Source organism: Benincasa hispida, chromosome 9, assembly GCF_009727055.1.
Source record: "Benincasa hispida cultivar B227 chromosome 9, ASM972705v1, whole genome shotgun sequence".
NCBI classification, from domain to species: Eukaryota; Viridiplantae; Streptophyta; class Magnoliopsida; order Cucurbitales; family Cucurbitaceae; genus Benincasa; species Benincasa hispida.
This window is the reverse complement of record NC_052357.1, coordinates 29,179,008-29,203,001: the sequence shown is the minus strand read 5'-3', so window position 1 is coordinate 29,203,001 and position 23,994 is coordinate 29,179,008. Positions and strand designations below refer to the sequence as shown.

The following is a 23,994-nucleotide window of genomic DNA, read 5'->3' as shown; positions in this document are numbered from 1 at the left end:
GGTCAAAGTGAATATACTTCGGCGAAAATCAATATATATTACCTTCATTTTATCAAAGGTTTAAACTTCCCCTCTTCAACATTGTACTAAAAAAATATAAATTTTTTATGGGATATATTGTATCCCATGATTCAATGAAGTACTATTTGTTAATTTAAATGTGTAAAAATGAAGAATAGATGAAATAAAATTTACAAAAGAAGATAAAATGAGATAAGATGGTATTAGGTAAAATGTTCGATAAAAATATCACGCTTTGAATTAGAATAACATAAAATATATTTTTAAAAAAAGTCAAAAAACATCTTTTTATAAGAAAAGCACTTTTGCTTTAACATTTATTTATAAAGCATTTGAAAGGTACTTACTACTTTTAAGACATATTTGAAATTCTTAAAATCAATTTTATTAGATTAAAAAATTGAGATTATTCGAAGATTCAATTCCTTTTCAAAACTTATTTTCATAAATGTCTAAATTTTTTAATATTTTCATATATAAGATTTAATATAATTTTCGAACAAAACTACTATTGTGATGGGCGGTTGGAGAGAGAATGAAGATTGGGAAATCTTTCTATATTTACGAAGCATCTTAATATTTGTGAGAGAAAATGTATTTAATATGATTTTATTTTTCATTTAATACATTTATGTATCATACAGCTGGTTTTATCGCAAGATTCATGTTATTTTTTTATTTTTTTTTTAAAATATACATTTGAACATTGCATTTTATTTTTGCAAATGTTTAACTAATATATGAAATATATTAGTAAATATATTTGATACGTACTCAAATAGAACTAGTTTCATGGCAACTTGTTGGTTTTTCTAACGGATTTATGGTTATTTTTAAATATACTTTAGAACATTATATTATATGTTTGCAAATATTATAACTAATATATGAAATATAAATGCACTCAAATAGATGTTTGTATCATTAAAAATTTTGATACTCGATGTTAAATATAAATCACAGAATGTATTATAAAAATAAATAAATTTAAATATGATGGGAATAATAAGATATTATTAACATGTTTAGGAGTCATTTTAAAATGGTTAAAATCACTTTTATTATTTTCAAAATCACTCGTAATATTCAAAATTTATTTTAATATTATGAAAAATATGTTTAATATTGTAAAATTAAATATTAAATTGATTTTGAGTGATTAAACGTGTCATTTAGAGTGATTTCAAATATGACAAAAGTGATCTTAATCGTTTCAAAATCACTTCCAAATATGCACAACACCAATTAAAAAAAAAAAATCAAGCCTTTTCATATGCTCAGGCTAAATTGGTTTTGATTCCACCCTATTGGACTAGTTTACACTCTCAGGTTGATTTATGATAAACAAGAGGCATTATTTTAGATATCATTTTCGGTTGTTTTCAAATATAGGAAAATAAATTAACTTATTTACAAATATAACAAAATGTCACTGTCTATCACAGTATTGTTAGACTTCGCCATTCTTGAAAATATTTACTACAACTTTTCCATTTTAAACAATTACCCTGTCCTTTTTCATATCTTTTAATTTGGTTGAGTGCACGTGTAGTTTTGAAATTGGTGTCAAAATTAATAATATGCAATTATTTCATTCCGTTGTTGCGTCTTTGATTGGTTCTACGGTTGCTAGCACGGATAATAGATTCAATCAAAGGTCAAATTCACCTTCGAACCTCTTTCGCACTAACTAAAGGGCATGACTTACAGAACAGTCTCGTAAAGTGAACCCGATTAATAATACGACAATTTGTGATTGACTGAATAGGACAAATAATACTTAAAATGATTGTTAAAGGTTGATTGAATTTAGATGTGGGGGGGGGGGGGACTTTATTTCTTGTTAGACTTGAGAATTAAGTTTTCACGATTTAATTTCAACTCATAAATATGCATATAAGTTCGTATGTAGTTTATGTCATCAAATGATTTAACATTTGTTGTTAAGTTGTCAACTTATACGACATAATATGGTTGCTTTTTAATAATGTGACATTTCAATTGACTTTTTTTTTTGTTTAATAAATTTTGTATGATGGTTTTCTTTTTTTCTATAAATGTAGTTTTCTCGATTTTTAAACTCTATGTGCCATTTTCTCTTTGGAACTCCAAATATTCTTTGAAGTAGTGTATTTTATATAAATTGAAATGTTGACGTTCAAATTTTGATAAATAATACATTGCTTTTATCGGATTTATCTCTTTACTCTATTGATTTTTCACTTAAAAACGTATTTTAAATTTATATTATTGTATATGATCAATCATACAATAAATTCATGCATCTCTAATTCAAAAAATTGGTAGCTTTGGTAAATAATAAACATCTCAACACAACAATCAATTGGTTTTAAAATTTCATTAAAGTGAAAAATATTTTTAACCATAATTATAATTGAGAAATTTATAATGCAATCGAGAGATCTATAATTCATTATAACTATCTTTTTAGAGTATAAAAGTGTAATGGTAGAAGTGAATGCCTTTTTTTTCATGCAGGAATGGGAATGGGTTATAATCAGTCTTCTAGTTTGTGGACTTCTAAGCTGCTTGGCTCTCCCATTTAGTGGAGCTTGAAAAGTTTGGTTTTTTTGGAATGTTATTATTATTTCTTTTCAAAAATAATAATAATAATAATAAACAAAAGGTATAGGTTATGGCCCTTCTTACATTTAGCGAAACATTTTATGGGATGCCCTCAAAGGTGGTTGTTGAAGAATTGGTGATAGAAAGTCAATTTACATTTACTCTTATCAATAGATCCAGAAAACTATGTTCAAACTTCTTTCTTTCCTGCGACCACTTTCAATGTCAATAGTAGATAGTCTTATTGCTAATGAGAATTGGAATATGGCTATGATAAATGAATTCTTCTGTCACGATGATACTGCGATAATTAGGAGTATCCCTTTTCCACACCATCTCGAGCTGATAGCTTCCTTTGGCATTATGAAAGGGAATCAACTTAGTGAAAAGTGGATATAAGTGTTAGAATATATATGTAAATAGAGGAGCTTATTAGTTTCTTATCCTTTATTGTCTTTTCACTATAGTCTAGAAGGGAGTTTCGGGACCAAAGTCCTCAGATTTCAAAGTTAAGCTACAATGTATAGAATGAATGAGATTTTTCAGTATTTTGGCATCACAATAACATCGTATCAGAGCACTAGAGTTTTTGTCTCATTGAACTCTAATTGCCACTAATGTCTGATCTCTGCCTCTGTCGATCAGTTGTCAATGGAGGAAGATCCACGTGTAGATATCTCGCCCATATCAATTTGTTGTTATAGGGTTTCAAGTTTTAGTTCAACCTTGTCACATCCTACTAACCTTCTCCAACTCGTTCTCCATCATGGGTCTCAAAAAGGCAGCCCATTGCCTAGCTTTGTGCCTTCGCCCAAATCCTACGTTGCCCAATATCGTCGCTTGTGAGTCAGATCCAGTGCCCTCAAACCCATCGCTCTTGGGTTTCTTATTCGCGCTTTCAACCAGCCCAAACCAATTGATTCTACAATAGATCCACGCTCTCCAGATGTCGACCATGCTACAGCTCCATTAACACTGACCATCGCCCACGAGTCAGGGGGAGGACAATGATCTCTTTATATATACCATTCAATCTCCCACACCCAATCTTAATCCATCTCCTTCGACACCTATCCCTCTTTGTCCACATATTATTAACCAAGTCTACTCTCGATGAAAACAACCTCTGAATGATTATCCTATTCCAAGAGATTCTTCGTCATCAAGTCCAAGACTAAGTGATGACCTTCCTATTGCTCTTCATAAATGTAAATGTTCTTGTACTTTTCCTATTTCTTCTTTTGTCTCTTATGACCACTTATCATTTTCAACATGATCTTTTTTTGCATCTTTTGATTCTATCTCGATCTCCAAAACTATTCATGAAGCTTTTTTTCATCCTGATTGGTCCAATGCCATGATAGAGGAGATAAAAGTCTTAGATGATAATGATACATGGGATTAGTATCTTTTCCTGCATGAAAAAAGGCAGTTGGATGCAAATAGGTGTGTACAACTAAGGTGTAAACCCCAAACGAGGTTTTCTAGATAAGCATGTTAGCCAAAGGAATGTTATATTACATATTTATTAAAGTAGCAATTCATGTTTGTTTATAGGAATTATGATGGAAGGGAAGGAAAAACATATTAAATGAGGGGTGACGTGGTAGTTAACCTTTGAACTCGGGAGGCGGCGGGAAGTTTCTGGAAGAGGAATTTCAAAAGCATGGTTTTGGCAATTGACATGAGCAAATTTAGTAAAATCAGTGCCATTCGAAAACTGAGAGAATTTAGTTTGCGAGGTTGTCTTAACGGAGAAAAATTGTAGGAGGAGAAGAACAAGAAGTGAAGAAAGTTCAGAGGAGGCAGAATCTCGGGTTAGTCAGGGCCCAAGGTGAAGATTGGAAGTTCTAGGCCAAACTATAAGGAATTCTCGGTTGAAATTTTAAAGTAAGAAAATTACTCAATTATAAACAAGTTTGTAGAAGGAAGTTTCTTGAAAAGAGCTCTGGATTTTGAGTTATGAATTTTTGAAGTTATAACAGGGAATCGGTGCATAAGCAGATAGCTGCTTAGGAAGAACAAACAAACAGTTCACTTTAGGGAGTTATAGCGAGATAAGGGAATGAGGATCTCGCTTATAAAGAAAATTTCGTTGATTTTGTGATAAGGATCTCGCTCTAGAAGAAAATCTTGCTAGGAATTAGTCTGAGTATCGCTGGTAATGTGAGTATCGCTAGCAATGATCTCGCTAGTAAGGATCTCGCTAATCTCGCTTATGGGGATCTTGCCAGTAGAGCTGTCTTTATTGATTTGTTCCTTTAGTAAATGAATTATTTGAGGTATTTTATTAAGAATTATAAGTAGTTTAATTGGGAATTATGTCCTTTCAGGCCAAGAAGAGCTAGGAGAGGCGTATAAATCGTTAAGAGCCTTGAAAAGCGATGAGTGACTAAGTGAATTAATGTCTCAAATACTTATGTATATAAGATCAAGTAAGTTACAGTGACATTAATGATGAATTTATACTCCCCCAAACAATAAATGGTTGGAGAATAACTTAACACATGTTTTCCGGCTTGTATATGTGTAAAACAGGCCAAGGTATGTCATGTAGTCACTACAAAAGTTAAGTTTCTAATTTTATAATATGCTTCCTAGGGGATGACTATGAGAGAATGAGTTCTTGTGTAAATGATAGGCAATGGAACTTAATTTGATGTTACAAAATACCCCGGTACTGAAGGACATTTGAGAAGGTACCTAACCAACTTGATACCGAAGGAATTTGAGAAGGTATCTGACCAACTTGATACCGAAGGACATTTGAGAAAGTATCTGACCAACTTGGTACCAAAGGACATTTGAGAAGGTACCTGACCAACTTAATACCGAAGGACATTTGAGAAGGTATCTTAATAGCTCGATACTGAAGGACAAGTTTGAGAAGGTATCTAAGCAGAAGTACTTAAGATATGATGGTATTTAGCATGACCACGTGCACGTAGGCAATTATGAGTGAGAGGCTGAAGTATGGGTCTTTTGGCCGGTAATAAACGTTGGGAGTTAGAACGGTTAGGCTCATTCTCAACTAGGGAATAATAATGTTTAATGATGTCTAAGAATGGTTTAAAACTACATTTAGAGGCAATTTCTTGAGTTACTCATTAGTATATTTACATGTTTATAGTGATGGAATGCTTGATGTTATACGATTCTATAGTCGCTCATTGGGCTTTTAGCTCACAGAATTTCTGTGTTTTCCCTTTTCAAGTAGCGGCCAGTTTCCTCAGGGTTGATCCTGCTGCTGCTTGCCACTGAAAGACTCGGCTTATTAAGAAGACTTAGGTTGATGATCTATTTATGTACACATGTTTTAAGAGGGACTAGGGCTTCTTTAGGAATGTTTGGGCCATCTGTGAATAATTTTCTGTACGTATTATGTCATGACTGTATGCATGTATTTATGTAATCTTTGTAGAACCTTAAGGGAGGTTTGTTGTATGTGTATATTACTAATGTCTTAAACAGGTTGGTATTTAGATTAAAAGGCTTAGGTGGTGGGTGCTGGCAGTAGGGATAGTAACTATCACGGTTATATCCTTTTCTAGAATAAAAGGGTAATCTGGGTGGGGGTGTGACATAAGGTCAACCCTAATGGATCAATTGCTTGGTGAAAAGCGCACTTGGTTGCCAAATCTTATGCTCAAACATATGGAATTGATTGTTTTGATACTTTTTCTTTTGTTGCAAAACTAACTTCTATCAAATTATTTATTTCCATGGCAGCATCTCACGGTTGGCCTTTACATCAACTTGACATTAAAAATGCTTTTCTCTATGGTGATCTTTAAGAGGAAGTGTATGTGGAGTAACCACTTGGATTTGTTGCTTAGAGGGAGAAAGATAAAGTGTGTCATCTTCGCAAATTGTTGTATGGGTTGAAACAAAATCCATGAGCATGGTTTGGAAAATTTAGTCAAGCACTTGAGCAGTTTGGAATGAAGAAAAGCAAGTTAGATCATTTTGTCTTCTATTGACGATCTAAGGGTGGTATTATTCTACTCGTCTTATATATTGATGATATCTTCATTACTGGGAGTGATACATTAGATATATTATCTTTTAAAATGTTTCTACAAGGTCAATTTCATATTAAAGACCTAGGAATTTTGAAGTACTTCTTGGATATTGAAGTCACAAGAAGCAAGAAAGGTATCTTTATGTCATAGAGAAAATATGTGCTTGATTTGCTATATGAGATGGAAAAATTAGGTGCCAAGTCATGTAGTACTCCAATGATGCTTAATCATCAATTTACAAAAGACGAAGAACCATTTGAAGATCTTGAGAGATATAAAAGATTAGTTGGTAAGTTGAATTATCTCGGTAAGCATTGTGAGTTAGTTTATGACTTCACCCATAATGGATCATTGGGTTGCAATGCAATAGATTCTATGTTATTTTAAGGCTGCACCTGAATGTGGAATCATAAATAAAGACCATGGTCATATGAATATTGAGTGTTCCTCATATGCTGATTGGGCAAGATTAAAAGAAGACAGAAGATCAACTTCTAGCTATTATGTTTTTGTAGTAGGCAATTTAGTTTCATGGAAGAGAAAGAGATAGAATGTAGTCTCGTGATCAAGTACTTAATCAGAATACAAAGCTATGACACAATCAGTATATGAATTAATGTGGATACATCAACTCTTAATTGAGTTAGGCTTTAATATTATCTCCAGCCAATCAAGTTGTTCTTCATATTGCTTCTAACCCAAAATTATGAGCGAATTAAATATATTGAAGTTGATTGTCACTTTATTCGTGAGAAAATACAAGAAGGTTTGGTGTCTATTGGATATCTGAAGACTAAAGATCAATTAGGAGATATTTTCACCAATGCCTTAAATGGAGTCTGAATTGATTACCTATGTAACAAGTTGGGTGCACCAGCTTGGGAAAGTTAGAGTATATATGTAAATAGATGAGCTTATTAGATTCTTGTTCTTTATTGTCTTTTCACTATAGTCTAGGGCTTTCATGTATGCCTATATTGAAGGATCTCTAATTACAGAGGACCTTTGAACGAAAGCGGATCGTCCAGACCCTATTGCGAATGAACTCATACATTAACGGTTATACAAAGCAGATTATGCGTTATAAACTAAATTACAACATGCTTTCAAAATAAAACAAAGATTGAGAGATTATACCTTTGAAGAACTCTTCTTCAAGTAATCCCTGAACAAATTTGTTCACGAATGTAGCGAACAACTCGATCTCCCTCGAACACCAACGAGCATCAACTCGATCCTCGAACTAACCGGACACTACCATTAGATTACCTTGGTATTCTCGGTGTGAGAATCCAGGAGTGGTGGACTTTGTCTTATTTTGGTTTGAGGGAAGATTTAGTGTGAAGGAGGAAGATGATCGAGTGGACGATGAAGTCTATCGCATAGACAAATTACTCGATCATTTAGATAAAAAAAAGTTATCGTATAGTCTCTAAAGCTATCGTGTAGTAACTCGATAGTATGTCTGATATCTCATGGAATTATTAGAGAAAAAAATCATTTTATCCCATTTACTCCATAAAACCAAATAACTACCCACTAAGGGTGGTTATTTGAGAAAAAGAATTTAATTATCAAATAATTAATAAATATAAATAAATATGATAACTAACTTATCACATTATATTTATAACCTATAGTTTTAATATTGCATTAAACCATAGTTCTTTTTCTCCATTTTATAGCATTTAATATAAATCATATTTATATTAAATTTAATAACTATAAATCTTATTCATATAAATTATATTTGAATCATATTCAAATATTAATTCCTCCAATCAAAGAATAATGTATCAAACATAATATATCAATTATATCATATATAATTGAATTAATTTAATTATATCATATATAATCAAATTCCCTCATATTAATTTGAACATTTCAAATTAACCCAAAAACTTATTCTCACATTATCCATTGAACTACTAAGGGGACCTTATGGACCTGTAGTTTGAAGCTCCAACGGTACGTGAATAACTAACTAAACTCTTTAATCACATTATCCACCATCCGTTAACTGTCGGACACTTCACTAAAGACTGACAGCTGTACTCTTTGCACTACAAATATATTTTTGTGTTCATTGGATATAACTAATTAACAGAATGATGACCCTTCACAAATCGGTCGTAAGTACAGCTAGGCCAAATTACCATTTTCCACCTGTAGTTATATCTAACTTCTTAAGTACCACTAATTCCTCTAATGAACAATAGATCATAGTCCCCCTATGATTAAACCCCTCTCGGGCCAAGAAAGGGTGTAGAGCCACATTGTTCAAGACCTGGAATCAACTCTTAAGGGAGCAATTTATCTATTTATCCCTGTTTTGGGGAATGAGTGAATTCCATCTTATGTAGCTGAGTTCCAAGCTCCCCAATCAGACAAATCCCTAAAATGGTAGGCTTGTTGAGTCAGTGATCTGGCCACTCTCACCGCACAAATCAAAGAACTGCCCTCATAGGTAGAAGTTCACAACTTACTTAGGATTAAGGTCATATTACCTATGGTCATCCTAGTGAAATGAAAGTCTCAATTATGAACGGCGTTATATAACGAGACTAAGCATTTCGTGGTTCAGTCTTATACAAACTCCTTTGTATAAAATATCCCTACTCACATGTCTAATACATGAATGATTAGTATCAAATCATTTGTAGCAATTTACAATATTTGTAACACCTACAAAGCAGGCCATACTCGTAGTGTTACCAGGCCATACTTGTAGTGTTACCAGGATAAGGTACCCAGTCTTATCCATATACTACAGACTATTTAGGTTATCACTTAAAGCACGATCCACTTGTATGTCTCCACATACATGCTTAAGTTACAACGATAACCATGGATCTTAGTTTATTGATTTGTGGTTAATGCAACTAAAATATTAAATATTTCATAGACAATGTGAATAAAATATATGATATTATAAATCACAAAATGTTTGTTCATACAAGTGTTTACAAACTACAGAACCCTACGAGATTTAGGACATTAACCCCAACATATATATATTAAACTCTAATGTATAGAATGAATGAAATTCTTCAATATTTTGATATTATAATAACAATAAGTTGGCTCAAGCTTTGTCCTTGGAAGTTTCTCCTTCTCACATCAACACATTAAAAATTTTTGGAAGAAGTTATAGGCCCTTTCTATTCCTGAAAAGACGAAATTTTTTTGTGGTGGGTTTGCCTTAACTCTCTTCCAACGTGTGATGCTTTGGCTAGGCATTTCATTATTAAGTGTGGGGATTGCTCGTTGTGTCATCGGCTCAAGAATCTAACATCCATGTGTTGTGGTATTGCGAGGGAAGTAACACATAGATGGTTTCTTTGGCCTCATATTATTAATCTGTTAAATATGCATTTCTCTGATGTTATGTCTCTTTTTGGTAGAGCGTGGGAGATTTTGAACCCAGTGGAGATAAGGATTTTTGCTCTTATTTCGTTTCCAATATGGTATAGGCATAATCTTTTTATTTTCGATAAGCATAGCTCTTCTAATTAATGATCTCATTTGGTGGGCACTAAACATGGTGGAATCATTTGACCGGCAGTTGTCCTCGAATCATCATGCAAACTCTCAACTTTTTCACTTTTATTGGGATATCGTGGAGGATTTTCATTGGTTAGTCCGCCTCTCTCGACTCTTTTAAGTTGAACTTTGCTGGAGCTGTTGTGATTGGTGGGAGTTGGGGCTTTTGTTTGTGATTCAAATGGGGATATGTTGCTTTCTATAGAGAACGACTTCCATTTATCAAGATCCATTGAACTTGCTGAAGTCATTGTCATGTTTGAGGAATGTCTTGAACTACCGAAGCTGGCATATCTCCTTTTTTTTAGACGAAACTGATTCTTTTAATTTTTGGAATCTTCAGATTGGAAATGCTAGATATGCGAATGGGATTCAGGTGTTCGTTGATTCCATCCGTGAGTTTTATCTCAATGGTTCAGTCTTTGGGTTCCGCCTTGTCAATCTCCAATGTAATTCAATTACTCGTGAGCTTGCTTTCCATGCTCGCCATTTTGGTTACTCTAAGATTTAGATCGAAGATCATCCCAATAGGTGGGCTCTCCTTTCTGATTTGAATTCCTTTTAAGCTTTGGTTATTTTTCTTGGATGTACTCAAAGAAGAGAAAGTAGTGAATATTTGAATCTTAAATCTTTAAGAGGAATTGCCAATATCTTACCAATTAAATTATATTATTTAGATCGATAATCCATTATTACAAGAACCCATAACCTTTTTTTTTTTTTGGGTCATTGTTTGCAACCATACATGTATGTAGAAATTCAAACCGAAGATATAATAATTCAGGCCCCGTTTGATATCATCTAATTTTTATCTTTGAAAATTAAGTCTATGGACACTACTCCCATCTTCAAATTTCTTCATTTGTTATCTACTTTTTACCAATGGTTTAAAAGTCCAAACCAAATTTTGAGAACTAAAAAAAATAGTTTTCAAAAAGTAGTTTTTGTTTTTAGAATTTAGCTGAGAATTCAATCATGGTAGAAAGATGCAAATTATTGTAAGAAATGTGTATAAAATAGGCTTAATTTTCAAAACAAAAAACAAAAAACAAAAAACAAAGTGGTTACCAAAGGAGGCCTTAATTAGATGAATTGTACCTATATTGACGTCATTTTTTTACATAACGAGGGGAAAAAAACACAATGCCCGCAAAATGTTGGCTAGAAAATTTTCAGAAATAACGTCATGAAGTTTTTACTTTTCAAAATTAGCATCATTTTTTAAACTTGTTAGAAAAATTTTACTCAGTCTATGTCGGACAAGATCGACCCTCGAAATTTAGTTTAAAAAATAAACTTTTTCTAACTTATCATTTGTTTTGGGTCTTCTCGGTACATATATACACCGAGATTCTACTAATTTTTTCAAATATCATGTAATTTTCCCAAATATTATACCAAATCCTATATATTTTCAAAATTTATTCTAATTAAGTTATCTTTACCAAGTATTATATCAATCAGTTACATAATTTTTCAAAACTTTAGCCCAATTTTTATTTCCACAATTATATGAATTTTCAAACTTTCAGATGAATTTACCAATTACCAAATAAATCTCAAGTGATTGCATTTTGATTTTTAAATTGAGAAAGATTAAATTTTGCAAAAAAAAAAAAAAAAAAAAAAAAAGTAAGATATGAAAAATATATATAATCTCATATTAATCTTGGCAGATAAACACCGAGATTTTATATATTCGGAGCATCTAGGTATCAATCTCAGGTAACTAATACCGATATTTTATATATTTAGGCTTTCTTAGTGAATTAACGGGTAGATTAACACCGAGATTCTATATATTTGGACTAAAAAATTGAAAAATTAGTAAGTATTTAATATAATATTCAGTAAAGATAACTTAATTAGGAGAAAATTTGAAATTATAAGATTTGATATAAGATTTGGGAAGATTACATAGTATTTAGAAAAATTAGCAGAATCTCAATATGTAATCTGCCAGAAATGTACTGAGAAGGTCCAAAATAAGTTAGAAAAAGTTTTTTTTTAATTAAATCTCGATGGTCGATCTCACCTGAGATGGATCGAATAAAGTATTCTAACAAATTTTAAAAAATGACGTAATTTTTAAAAATAAATACTTGAGTAGGTTATTTCTAACCATTTCCTGTCTTAGCTCTATGCTTTTAGTTTTAATAAACTAAGACAAAGTACTAATTAAGCACTTTAATAATGATATGAAAGATGAGCCTATTACAAGAATGTGTTTTTTATTTTTTTTTTTTTTGGGAGAAAGAGATAGCCCATCAAATTGCCAAAATAAAAAAAAAAAAAAAAAAAGGACAAATCAAATTGCAAAAATTGATGATTTAAAATATAATCAACATTGAATATACTTGTAAATCAACAGTTTAAATATAATCGCCAAAGTGAGCTTAGCTCATTGACATTAATATGGTCTCTGTCCTTAAAGGTTGGTGATTCAATTCTCTCTCACCTCGTAGTTGTTATACTAAAAAGATAATTTATATATAGTCAAGTTAATGGATTAACATATTTTACTTCAACTCATCTTTTGATTGTTGTATTAGATTTTTTTTCTTTTTAAATGTATGTATATTAATTATAATCTAATTTTGCCAACTTATTAAACCATTTTTAAAGTTTAATAATCGACCAAATACGAACTTGAAACATTCTTAAAGACATCAGGAAGGTTTCAAAATATGATTTGCTCATCTAGTTTAAAGAGAATGGTGTGTGTATACTATATATCTATTAGTATGTTTAGGTCAGTTTGCCTATTTGAATATATCTCAACCATTTTCGAAGGATAATTGTCAAACCTTATTACATTTTGTTACTAAGGTAACTTTTAGGATATTAAAATCTTAGACAAGTAGGCACCATAACTTGAATACATAGTTTTCTATTGCAAAATATTAAACATTCTAATAGCAATGATACATCGATTAATAAATAATGCCTTTTCTTTCCAAACACAAACTACATTTAAAAAAAAATCAAATTACCAACCAAAAACTCTATAATCCTATTCTATTCAGCATATTGAATTAATGCTGTTTGTTTACACAACATTCACAGATTTTGTTACCTGATGAATGTTGCCATCAATGTCATGATTAATACAGCCTTAATTGAATGAAATGGGTCAGCACTGGATGCCACACCAGAAAACTTGAATCTCTGAGACTGATCCCTGCAGAAAAAGAAGAAATAAGAAAGGATTGTTCTTAATAACAGGAAACACAAAGAAAAAAAAAAAACCCACCAAACCATAATTTGAAAAAGGAAGAGTAAGATTGACACTACAGTAAAGCATGGGGAAGAACTATATCTCAAAAAATCTATCTAAATATTAAGTGCTGTTGAAAGTATGGTTATTTCTTTCGATTCATAAGGACGAAAAATATATATATTAAAGGATTTTTGAAATGCCATCTAACAGATTCATTCTAAATCCAATGAGAAAATGATATGAACAAACAAGAAGAGAATGAGGCTAACGACTTACTTTTGCAAGGAAGAAAGAAGGCCACAATATATGGTATTATCAGGCATTGGTATCTCACTTTTGTCAACCTCTGGATTTACAACACTCACGTAAAGTTCTTGGCCCAAATACCACGAGTCGAGATTTTCGGAACGAAGATTCCATATGCCAGCATTGTCAAGGGACACTAGAACTGCAGTCCAAGCTCCAGGAAAGACCTTGAACCACAAAAAACATGATACAAGTCTGATCATTCACTCTGAGTATCCATATAGTATAATCTGGCTCAAGACGGGAAGGAAACATGACAAATACATTTTTCCACAGCCATGCTCCATTATTTTTCCGTATTTTTTCTACTTCAGTTTGTTTGCTCCCTCTACCATTATGTCTTTATAAAAGCCCCAAGCACATGCTTCAAAGATTTTTTTTTTTTTTTTGTTTCGAACCATTTCTGTTTCTCCCCTCTGTACAGCAGATTAGATGGGCTAGTTACCTGTGTTGAGCAGCGGGCAACACCATCCCACTTATTGTAAGTCCCTCGGCTATTTTCAGTCCACACTCCAAAATCCATGCTGCAACATAAACAGGTTTCAATTATAGTTGAAGTCCTTAAAATTAGCAAAAAGTAAAGGATATTAAAACTCAATACTCACCCAACAACGAAAAATGCATAGCCATCCAAATGGTAGGTCTGAACATTTTTGTCATTGTTTTGAAAAATAATCTCCATAAAACCTTTGAAAGTACCATTAATCAGAGATGTGTCGAGTTTGGGATGCCTATCCATCATTCGAGTCGGAAAATCAAGTTTGTAGACACCTGGGATGCTAAATTGTTGAGCATGTTTAAGTGGAGTTGAAGGTGTGAAGTATGATAAGCCATTTAAGGTCCTTCGCCATTTCCCATTTATAAGCTCTGCAGGTCGGTTTAGTATCACATATACATCCGTGACAGTGATTTGACCATACTTGAAAGATCCCTGTGGGTTTGGACGAGCAGCACCAGCAGAAACATTCCATCTAACCATAAGAAGAATTGCAAATGTGAGATGACCACATAAAATAAAGCAATTGCATGCACGTGATGAAATCGAATTAAGTAAGATTTAGGAGAAAGCAAAACTCTTCCATCGATAGCTTTCTTCAGTCTAAAGGAAAGAAAATTGAGTTAAGAACTTGTACACCTACCACCGAAGAGAAATGAACTTTGATTGACACCATTTCTAGTCCTAAAGGCAAAAGAACAAAAGACCATTTCAATGGTGTTTGCATATTTTATTTTTCTTTTAACAGATCTTTTTTTTCTTTTCTTTTCTTTTTGCTCGTGGTAATGAAATGGGAAAGATATCTTGTTACCAAAAATAATATGTAACTAACTACAACCTTATAGATCTTGCTTGATTCATTGAGAAAAATGTGTCCAATTCATTAGGAGGATCGGGAAGAGGACCTGAAGCAGGTCCTTGAGAATTGGAATAGTGCAGGATAGCCACTCCGGTAGTTCCAGCCAGAGAAGATGAATTAAGAAATCTAGAACTGGCAACAATGAAGTAATCATTGCTAGCATTTTGGTCCATTGTAACCAAAAATGAATATGATTGACCCACATGAATATCCATATTTGCATAAGCCTGCTGAACCGTGTATGATCCTTCAGTCTCGACCAAAAGTAAGTTGTGATTTTGTATTCTAAAATTCAAGCTCGTTGAGATTCCAATATTGTGCACTCGCAGGCGATATGTTTTCCCTGTGGTTAAGATCAATTTCCAAAATTTAGTCATCAATTAATATATAAGAGAAATGTTAATTATGACAAGAGAAAGCTTTCATATACACTGTTTGTACTCCATGTACAGATTAAATAAATAATGAAGATGATCTTTCGAATCTAGACCAAAGTATCAAATCCTATGTTGCAGAACTGCTAATGGGATCTAGTAGAGGAAACATAAAATAATATCTAATTGGAAACTTTTTTTTCCTTTTTTTTTTTTTTTTTCCTTTTCTGAAACATTGAAGCCATTAGAGATTTACAAGGAATAAAACAGAGCTTCCCTCCCAAGACTATATCATGTCAATTTCAATATCTACCAAGAAAGGGAAATGACCTTTCAGTGAACTAACACAATATCAAAGTAGAACACTGTAAATAATCAGTTTATAATTCTTATCAACTTGAAATCAGAGATAACATGGCTGTTAATTTTGTGTATTATTGAATAAATCAGAGTACATAACCGACCTTTTACAAGGTGAATAAATAGACATCAATAAACCACTAAAGGAAAATACATAAATGGAAAAGATCCAAAAAGGAAAATAATAGTTAGTAATAAACCCTGATTTCCTTTTAACATTCTCCCGCAAACTCAAGGTAGTAGAATGACAAACAACTTGAGTTTATGAAGAAAACTTCTTAAACAAATCAACAGATCTGGGATGGAAACAGAAACCCACGAAGAACGAAAACCACAAAGTATGCTAGAAACATGAACCCACGAAGAACGGAAACAAACTTCTGGGATGGACACAACGATCCTCATAGAGAGATAGATAACAAAACCTACGAAGAACTTCTGGGCTGAAAACAAAGATTCTCATAGAGAGATCTACAACAAATCCCTTAAACAACCGATTTGAAAACGGAACATATATCCACAAATGCAAAGTAAACCAAAGCAATCAAACAAACCAAATCAAATGAGCTAAGGAACAAAACTAAACCAAACTAGAATAAATAAACCAAACCAAAACTTGGCTAATTAAACTGAACTGGGCTTGAACCAAACCAAATTCGAGCTCGTCTTACCAAATAAACTGAACCAAATACTAACCGAACAGAAATTGGTCTAACAGACCGATTTGAGTGAATTACTTCAACAACTAAACCAATGTTTCGTGAAAACTTTCATTCGGCATAGACCCACGCAATGATTTGAGAAACCCACAGCGAAACTGAAGCAAACTGGAACAGAGGGATTTGGGCTGAGAGGAAACACCCACGTGCGGTTAGGCAGAAGGTGCATGGTTGGGCTTTGAGCATGGTGGCGGTTGGACGTGGTCAGCGTACAAATGATTGGAGTTGAGTGAACATGTGACAAATCTAGACTGGTCGAGCGGGCGATAGACCTGAGCGCGTACGATAGGCGATGGAGCAATGGAAGATGCAATCAAATTGGCATGGTTGAAGGTGTGCAGCAGATCTAAGATTGGTTTTGAGAACAGTGCAGATCTCAACGAACAAAAGACCACTGGCTGTCGATGGCAGGATCTGAAACAAACAACGGCAACCTTTGCAAAAGCAGAAGACTACAGATTTGCAGATCTAATCTATTGGCGTGAACTTCTAATTGCCGTGAGCAGGGGGTGGTGCAGAATAACTATACTAAAACTCTAATGGGCGACTCGACGGAGGCAGAGAACGGACAGGACTTTGGCAACTAGTGTTTAATGAGACAACACCTAATGCTTTGATACCATGTTAATTTTGTATATTATTGAATAAATCAGAGTACATAACCGACCTTTTACAAGGTGAATAAATAGACATCAATAAACCACTAAAGGGAAATACATAAATGGAAAAGACCCAAAAAGGAAAATAATAATGGAAAATAATAATTAGTAATAAACCCTAATTTCCTTTTAACAATGGCTTCATGAGCTATCCACACAACTACATTAGGATTCAAGAGGCAGGGATTTTCCTAAGATAAAATAAGTTGAATAGCTTGTGTAGATTTGTAAGATTTGTAAGCCATCTTAGGCATCAAGATAAAACGGCTTCTATTAGCATTACTGAGAGTAGAAGTGTAAGTTTTGGAGCTACATTACTAGGAAGCTGAAGATTTCCACTAAAAAAACCATTTAAACGTTCTAGGTCAGTATTAAGACTAGGAAAACTTATTAGAAGCAGCCACGACATCCACAATTGTTAGACGCAGATGGGGGAAAACTTCTATTTTTCTCACTTTAGTATCTCTCAAGCTCATAAGAGTGACAATCATATTGAAATTTTTCTTGACTATGAATGATACTATGGCCTAGTTAATTGCCAAGACATGTATTAGATTAATGTACATTTACCCCTTCGAAGCATTGTCAATTTTAAAATAAAACCTTAAAGATCCAATTAAGGAAATGGAGTCCTTACTCCTTAGATGATTGATTTAATACAGTCTAAACTTTTCATTGTAGTAAAGGCACATTTTAGAAGTCCTTGAAAAACTATCTCCCATTGCATCACCTACATTAATACTTTTACTAAATTTTCAGTGGGAAATGGGGATCGCTGCTAGCATTCCCTTCCAGGAAGATTCTAGATTGATAATGTGGACTTCATGTTGTTCCCCCCACCTCTTTAATCTGTACTTCAAAAAAGGGTGTGTTAACTCTGTTTTAATTCCTAATGACAATTTTCGTAATGATTTTAATTTTCAAAGACCACTTTGAGATTTCACAGCTCAAGATTTGGCTAGCCTGTTTTTGTTGTTATGAGGAGTCTGCCATTCCTCAACATCCAATGGGTTTTGTAAGTGGATTCTCAAACCTTCAAAATATCCTTCTTATTAAGTATTATTTTGGCCCATTTAATGTCTCAGCTAGATTTTCTAGTCTCTCATCCATTCACCTTGATCCAGAAGGTCAAAATCTTGAAGAGAATCAGGTCTTTTGCTTGGTTGGCTTCGTGGTTGAGGTTAAACACCATAAACTTCATCCGAAGCTCAACTGTAGTTTTATGTCCCTAGGACCCCAGTGGCATGTAATGAGTAAGAGCTCTAAGAAAGATCTTGATCATACACTTAGGAGTCTGCTATAAACTTTAAAGTAGATGCCTGAACACAGTTGAAGGAAATTTGGTTCCTTCAACTGGATGCGGGGACGTGATAAAAGTGGTGCTTGCAAATCCCACTTCCTCCAGAAGAAGTCAGATTCTTCGGCAAGAGGTTTTCTTTGCTAATTTGTGAAACACATAGCTTGAGAAATCTTGGAGCGCCTTCAAAGACAGGAAAATATTGATTTGGAACAAGCCACATTTCAATGCCTCGCTCTCAGTGTTCTCATTTAGAGTATTTTGCAATCATCCTCTTCTTCTCTTAAAAGTTAAAGCAAATCTATTTCAAGTTTGCCTTATAGTTTTATTTTTATTCTTTTAATTTTTTCTTAATGAAAGTTAGTTTTTTATTTTAAAAAACCATAATAATTGATTTGATATCATTTCCATAAAAAAATAATAATAATAATAAAATTTAAAAAAAAAGAGTCATGAATTCAATCACATATCAAAATAAAAATCCATGATAAAAATGAAACTTACCAGGTTCAACATTTATTGTATGAAAAGGAATACCGTCAGAAACAAGAGCATTATCGAAACGAAAAGGACCCTCTCCATTGATAACGATACCATCAGGAACACCAAGGTGAATCCCATTCTCGACATTCTTCCTTAATTCCTAAGTTTTGCATATCACCATCAAACATGGAATCAAGACAGGGATAGCCAAGTCAGGTTAAAAGCCACTAATCACCATCAGCAAAAGCAAGAACCCAATCAGGCTTGACACTGACCTTATGACTCTTGGTATACCAATCACTAATGAAGATTGTGATATCTCCATCTGGCACCGGAAAGGGCAATGGTATAACGTCTCTGTTATTTATGGTGATTCCTCCATATCCACCAGCAGCTCTCTGGAAATTCAAGGAAGGGAAGTAAAAGAAACTCCCTATTTGATCTTTGACCTGAAACTGATATGTCCAGTTCCACCCAGCAGGAATTGGACAATTAGTCGCAGAAACACCATCTTGCCAAGAGTTTTTTCTGTGTTGTATACCATTCCTGAATTAAAAATAACAACAAAATCACTACTTCGGGAACTAGCTAGAACATTTTCTATTTAAATTTCAAATTTTTTATTTGAATTTTAGAAAGTTTCAATTATGTCTCTTAAATTTTGAATGATAAGTTTATGTAGTCTCCACCATTTACATTGCTAACTAGATTAGGATGTCACATGATTATCCAGCAAACATTGAATGATCGAATGATTTGGCACTCTCTCTTTTTGAAGCAAAGATATCAAATCTATTTTTACAGTTCATGCCACACTATTTCATCCAATTGTCTGCTTCTTTTTACAAATTGTGTACCATATCATGATGACTTGCCGACATTTGTCTAATAGGCATAATATATCATTGTTGAAGTAATGGAATATAGAATCACAATTCAAACTTAAAGACATAATTAAAAAGTTTTTAAGCGTAGAAACTCAAAACGCGAAACTAACAAAGTTAAGGTACTAAATTTTGCAACTTAACGATACATTTTTTCAATCTCTTTAGTGAATGCAGTTCATACCATGTCAGAAGCAAAGGCTCATCAAGGTCATTTTTAACATTGACAACAACATTCCAGTTCGTAGTTACATTGAGCACAGGTCCAGGAAACTGTCCGTTAATACCAATGACCTGTGAATAAAATTACATAACATACGAAGTCAATAAGGAGACAAAAACATCTTGGAATTTGCAGTTCAAGTCCACGAGACTACATTAGAAGAAAGTTGAAGCTGAAACCATAATTCACTAAAATAGAATCTGAATTTTTTCTGTCTCCCAATCAAAAAAAAAACTCCGCAGAGTTAGATACCAACAGAATCTCTACGTATTTTCATAATGGTCATGAGTCCTTAAAGACTTTGGTTTTGATTTCATCCAAACGTTCATTATTAAAGTTAGTCACCTTTACTCATATACTCATGATATTCCTCCTTAGCCAATATTAGAAAAGTAGAAACACACAATTCCTACTGTTAGGGAATATTAGGACTCTTTAATCCATATTATAAGAACTTTTAAATTATTAGTAGTCCCTATTCTTTGGACTAAATTTCAATTTGGTTTCTATAATTTTAGGGGATATTTGGCCAACCGACTTCATAAATGAGTGTTAAATAACTCAATTCCAATAGTGTTCACTATTGAAGTTTGCACATTTATTGAGGAACTTCATCTTTTCCTCTTTCTCTTTTTTGCACGTCCATTGAGAAACTAACCTACATCTCCAATCCAGACTTCCTAACTCCATCATATTAACAACAAACTTCATAACTCAACTCAGTGTCCCAAACACAGCCTTACTTGAGCAAGATTGTCTATAGATTGTACAACGGTGTCCTTGAGCTTTAAAGTTTTAACTAAACCTTTATAGTCTAGACTTAGTTTCAATTTCGTTCTAATGGTTCGATTAAACCTTAAAAATCGTGGATAAACCATCTTTCATCCACCTATTTCCATTCATTTTTTTAAACTCCGTTCTGAACTCAGGTATGGTAAACCAACCCAATTAGTCAAATACACAATATTAATCCATAACCGCATAAATTAAAAGTATACATATGTCAAACTAGTAACAGCAAATTGAAACTACATTAAACCATCAGAATAATCAGTACCAAGACAAATGCCAAGAAAACCCCATAATTTCTTGGGAGCAATCTGAAAATGGCAGAAGCACAAAAAAGAAGAATAAGAATGAAGAGAAGAAACCTTCTGTTTAACACCAAGTGGAGAAGCAGAGATGAAAGAGACAGTCCAATCGAAGAAGACATAAGGGTCACCTGCGAGAGCGATTCTTTTGAGGCATAACAAAAGAAAAGCAGCAGAGATGGGAAGTAAAAGGTGGAAGAAGCGAAGCCATGGCATGGGGATTTAGGTTGTGTGGAAGATGGGAAGAACGGTGAAGGGTGATTATCCAATGGGCAGTGGAGAAGGAAGAAGAAGACGAAGAACTGACAAATGCAGGGAGAGAGTGAATCATTTTCACATGGGGATTTGAGAATACAGGAAAGGCAGTGAGAGTGGGGATGCCGACAGAGTTGCCAATTGGTTGATGGGTCCCAATAGAGTTGAAAATTTTATCCCATTTGAATCATTTGGATTCACCGTTATTGGATCGGATCTCCATTAGATATACGTTAAATTTTGATGAGATTCGTGTAACATTTTACAATGTGAGATCTTTCACGACGAAGATTTGAACCTTTAACTTCAAGATGAAAAGTACAAACCAACAATAGACGAAAACAAGACAATGTCTTTACATCGAACTAGATTTCTCACTTAATGAAAAATTAATTTGAGAGATTTGTCATAATGTGCTTAATAATGTTTGAATGTAAATTCAAACTTTTCTATCCCCTAAAAGCCATTTAATACTAATTCGAGATACTTTTATAGAGTTTCTCTCATACATCTAACAATGTAAAATTGTCAGTCACATTGTTGTGATCTGTTTAGATAACTTCTTCACTGTTAAGGACTAATTTGTTACCAGTCTTATATGACAGGAATTGAATTGTTATAAATATTAAGTCAAATCATTAATAAAAGGAAATACTTCTCAACCAACTAAATTTGTTTTACTATTTTTTTCTAAGGTTAAAAATTTTCTTTCATTTTCAATAAACTCTTCTCATAAAAGTATTTTAACAATGTTTTCGTTGATTTTAATTGATAGTAATTTGAACCATTCCACTTCGATTGGTGTAGCATTGCAAATAGAGATTATTATATTAGCAATGGTGTCCTTACCCATAATAAAAATATGAGAATAAAATGTATTTTTTTAATATAAATTTTATTTTATCTTCTATATAGTCAAATACTCCACCTTCAAACTTATTCATAAAGGCGGTAGTGAGATTGCATATATGTTATTTTTCTTTTGATTTACAACAATTGCATGGATGGTGTTACGAAATCGACAATTAAATAATATAAAAGAAACTTAAAAAGAAAAACGTTATATAGATATACGTGGTTCACTACAAATTCATGCAATTGTTAGTGACATACAGATACCTATACTTGGTTGTTCAAAATGTCACTAACAAATTTAAGACATTCAAACATATGGATATTCAATCTCTAACCTCTAAGGAAGGAGTACATTGTCAATACGTATAAGTTTAGCCTACTTTGACAGATTGCACATACGTACTTGTGAAAGTTGAAACAAATATATATTTTTTAAAATTCCAAATCGAGCATAGTTTAACCATACTCCTTTTGAAATGAATTAAGGAATCACAATCACATTATATACTTCAAGCGAGGCTTCATATCTCTTTGATGGTTACAAATTATTGGCTAACTTATTAAATACAAAGAATTTCTGATTTATTTTTAGTTGCAAGTCATTTTATTTAATTTTTAGGTTACGTTTGTTGTGGTCATTAAGTTGGAAGGTTATAACCCTTGAAATGCCTCATAGAATATATAGGGTTTCATTTTTAGGCTATATAGAGCTATGTAATTTGTAACTACATATGAAGATTTGAAAATATAGTAATTTTGAGTTTTAAATCTCGAAAGCTTTTAGTTTTGTTATCTGTATGTTCTTATAATAGAATGCATTAATGTTTGGAACATTTAAGTAAGGATTGATTTATCTTGTGTGAAGAGTGCTTTGAAGATCAAGAGTTCATGAGAGTCATAAGTTCTGTTTGAACCTTGGTTTGTTTGATTATCTAAGATTCGGTTTGTTAACCATTTGATTTTTAGTTTTTTGTTTTTGAAAATTAAGTTCATAGCCACTACTTTCACCTTTCAAAATCTTTCTTTCTTATCTACTTTTTACCAATGATTTAAAAAATAAAGTAAAAAAACGAAAATTAAAATAGGCAACTTTCAAAAACTTATTTTTGTTTTTGGAATTTGGCTAAGAATTCAACCATTATAGTTAAGAAAAATGCAAACTATTGTAAGGAATTTGGAGGAAATAAACCTAATTTTCAAAAATCAAAAGCAAAAACTGAAATGATTGCCAGATAGGGCCTAAGTAATTTATAATCTAGTCAATCTTTGGGGGTTGAAATCAATATGGTTTTGGCCCTTCTGGGGTTGTTGAGGTTGATTTATTTGGATCTTGTTTTTCAACATGGTTTTTAGATCAAATATTCGAAAGTTTCTTTCACCTTTCTTAAGTCGAAGGTTCAAATTCTCTTAGTACTAAAAAATAATATATAGGATGGAGTACAAATTCAAATTTTTTCATCTAAATCAATGCACAATAGATATAACTATTCTACTGAAATGAATATAATTCAATTGATATGACATTTGTATTATCAATTTCATATTTACATGTTGAATTCTTCAACCCATATATTGTAAAAGAAAAAAAAATGTATAGATTTTCTCCATTGAAAATAGGTATAAAATCTCCTAAAATTCACCAATTTCAACAAAGCCACTTCTAACGTTTTTCTTTCTAAAAAATCCAATCAATTTTGTATTACAGGTCTATTTTTTAAAAAAAATAAAAAATAAATAT

General features: G+C 32.6%; 1 protein-coding gene across 1 annotated transcript; it reads right to left on the bottom strand.

Annotated features, from left to right (window-relative positions):
• Window positions 1–13,045: 13,045 nt before the first annotated feature.
• On the bottom strand, window positions 13,046–21,500 carry LOC120086999 (monocopper oxidase-like protein SKU5). The gene is made up of 9 exons (XM_039043841.1): window positions 21,207–21,500; window positions 20,017–20,126; window positions 19,224–19,494; window positions 18,970–19,108; window positions 15,036–15,399; window positions 14,307–14,672; window positions 14,147–14,225; window positions 13,672–13,868; window positions 13,046–13,356 (listed from the first exon to the last, which is right to left on the bottom strand). The coding sequence occupies exons 1-9, from the start codon at window positions 21,360–21,362 to the stop codon at window positions 13,248–13,250; spliced, it is 1,791 nt and encodes a 596-aa protein (XP_038899769.1). The 5' UTR covers window positions 21,363–21,500; the 3' UTR covers window positions 13,046–13,247.
• Between the last annotated feature and the right edge of the window lie 2,494 nt (window positions 21,501–23,994).

Bases quoted from the DNA above. Each gene is read 5' to 3' on its own strand.
- LOC120086999 (XM_039043841.1), bottom strand. From the start codon at position 21,362: ATGCCATGGCTTCGCTTCTTCCACCTTTTACTTCCCATCTCTGCTGCT. The intron at 20,127-21,206 runs GTTTCTTCTCTT...TTTTATTCACAG, and splicing joins CACTTGGTGTTAAACAGAAG to GTCATTGGTATTAACGGACA. The intron at 15,400-18,969 runs GTAAGTTTCATT...TCTTAACCACAG, and splicing joins TACAATAAATGTTGAACCTG to GGAAAACATATCGCCTGCGA.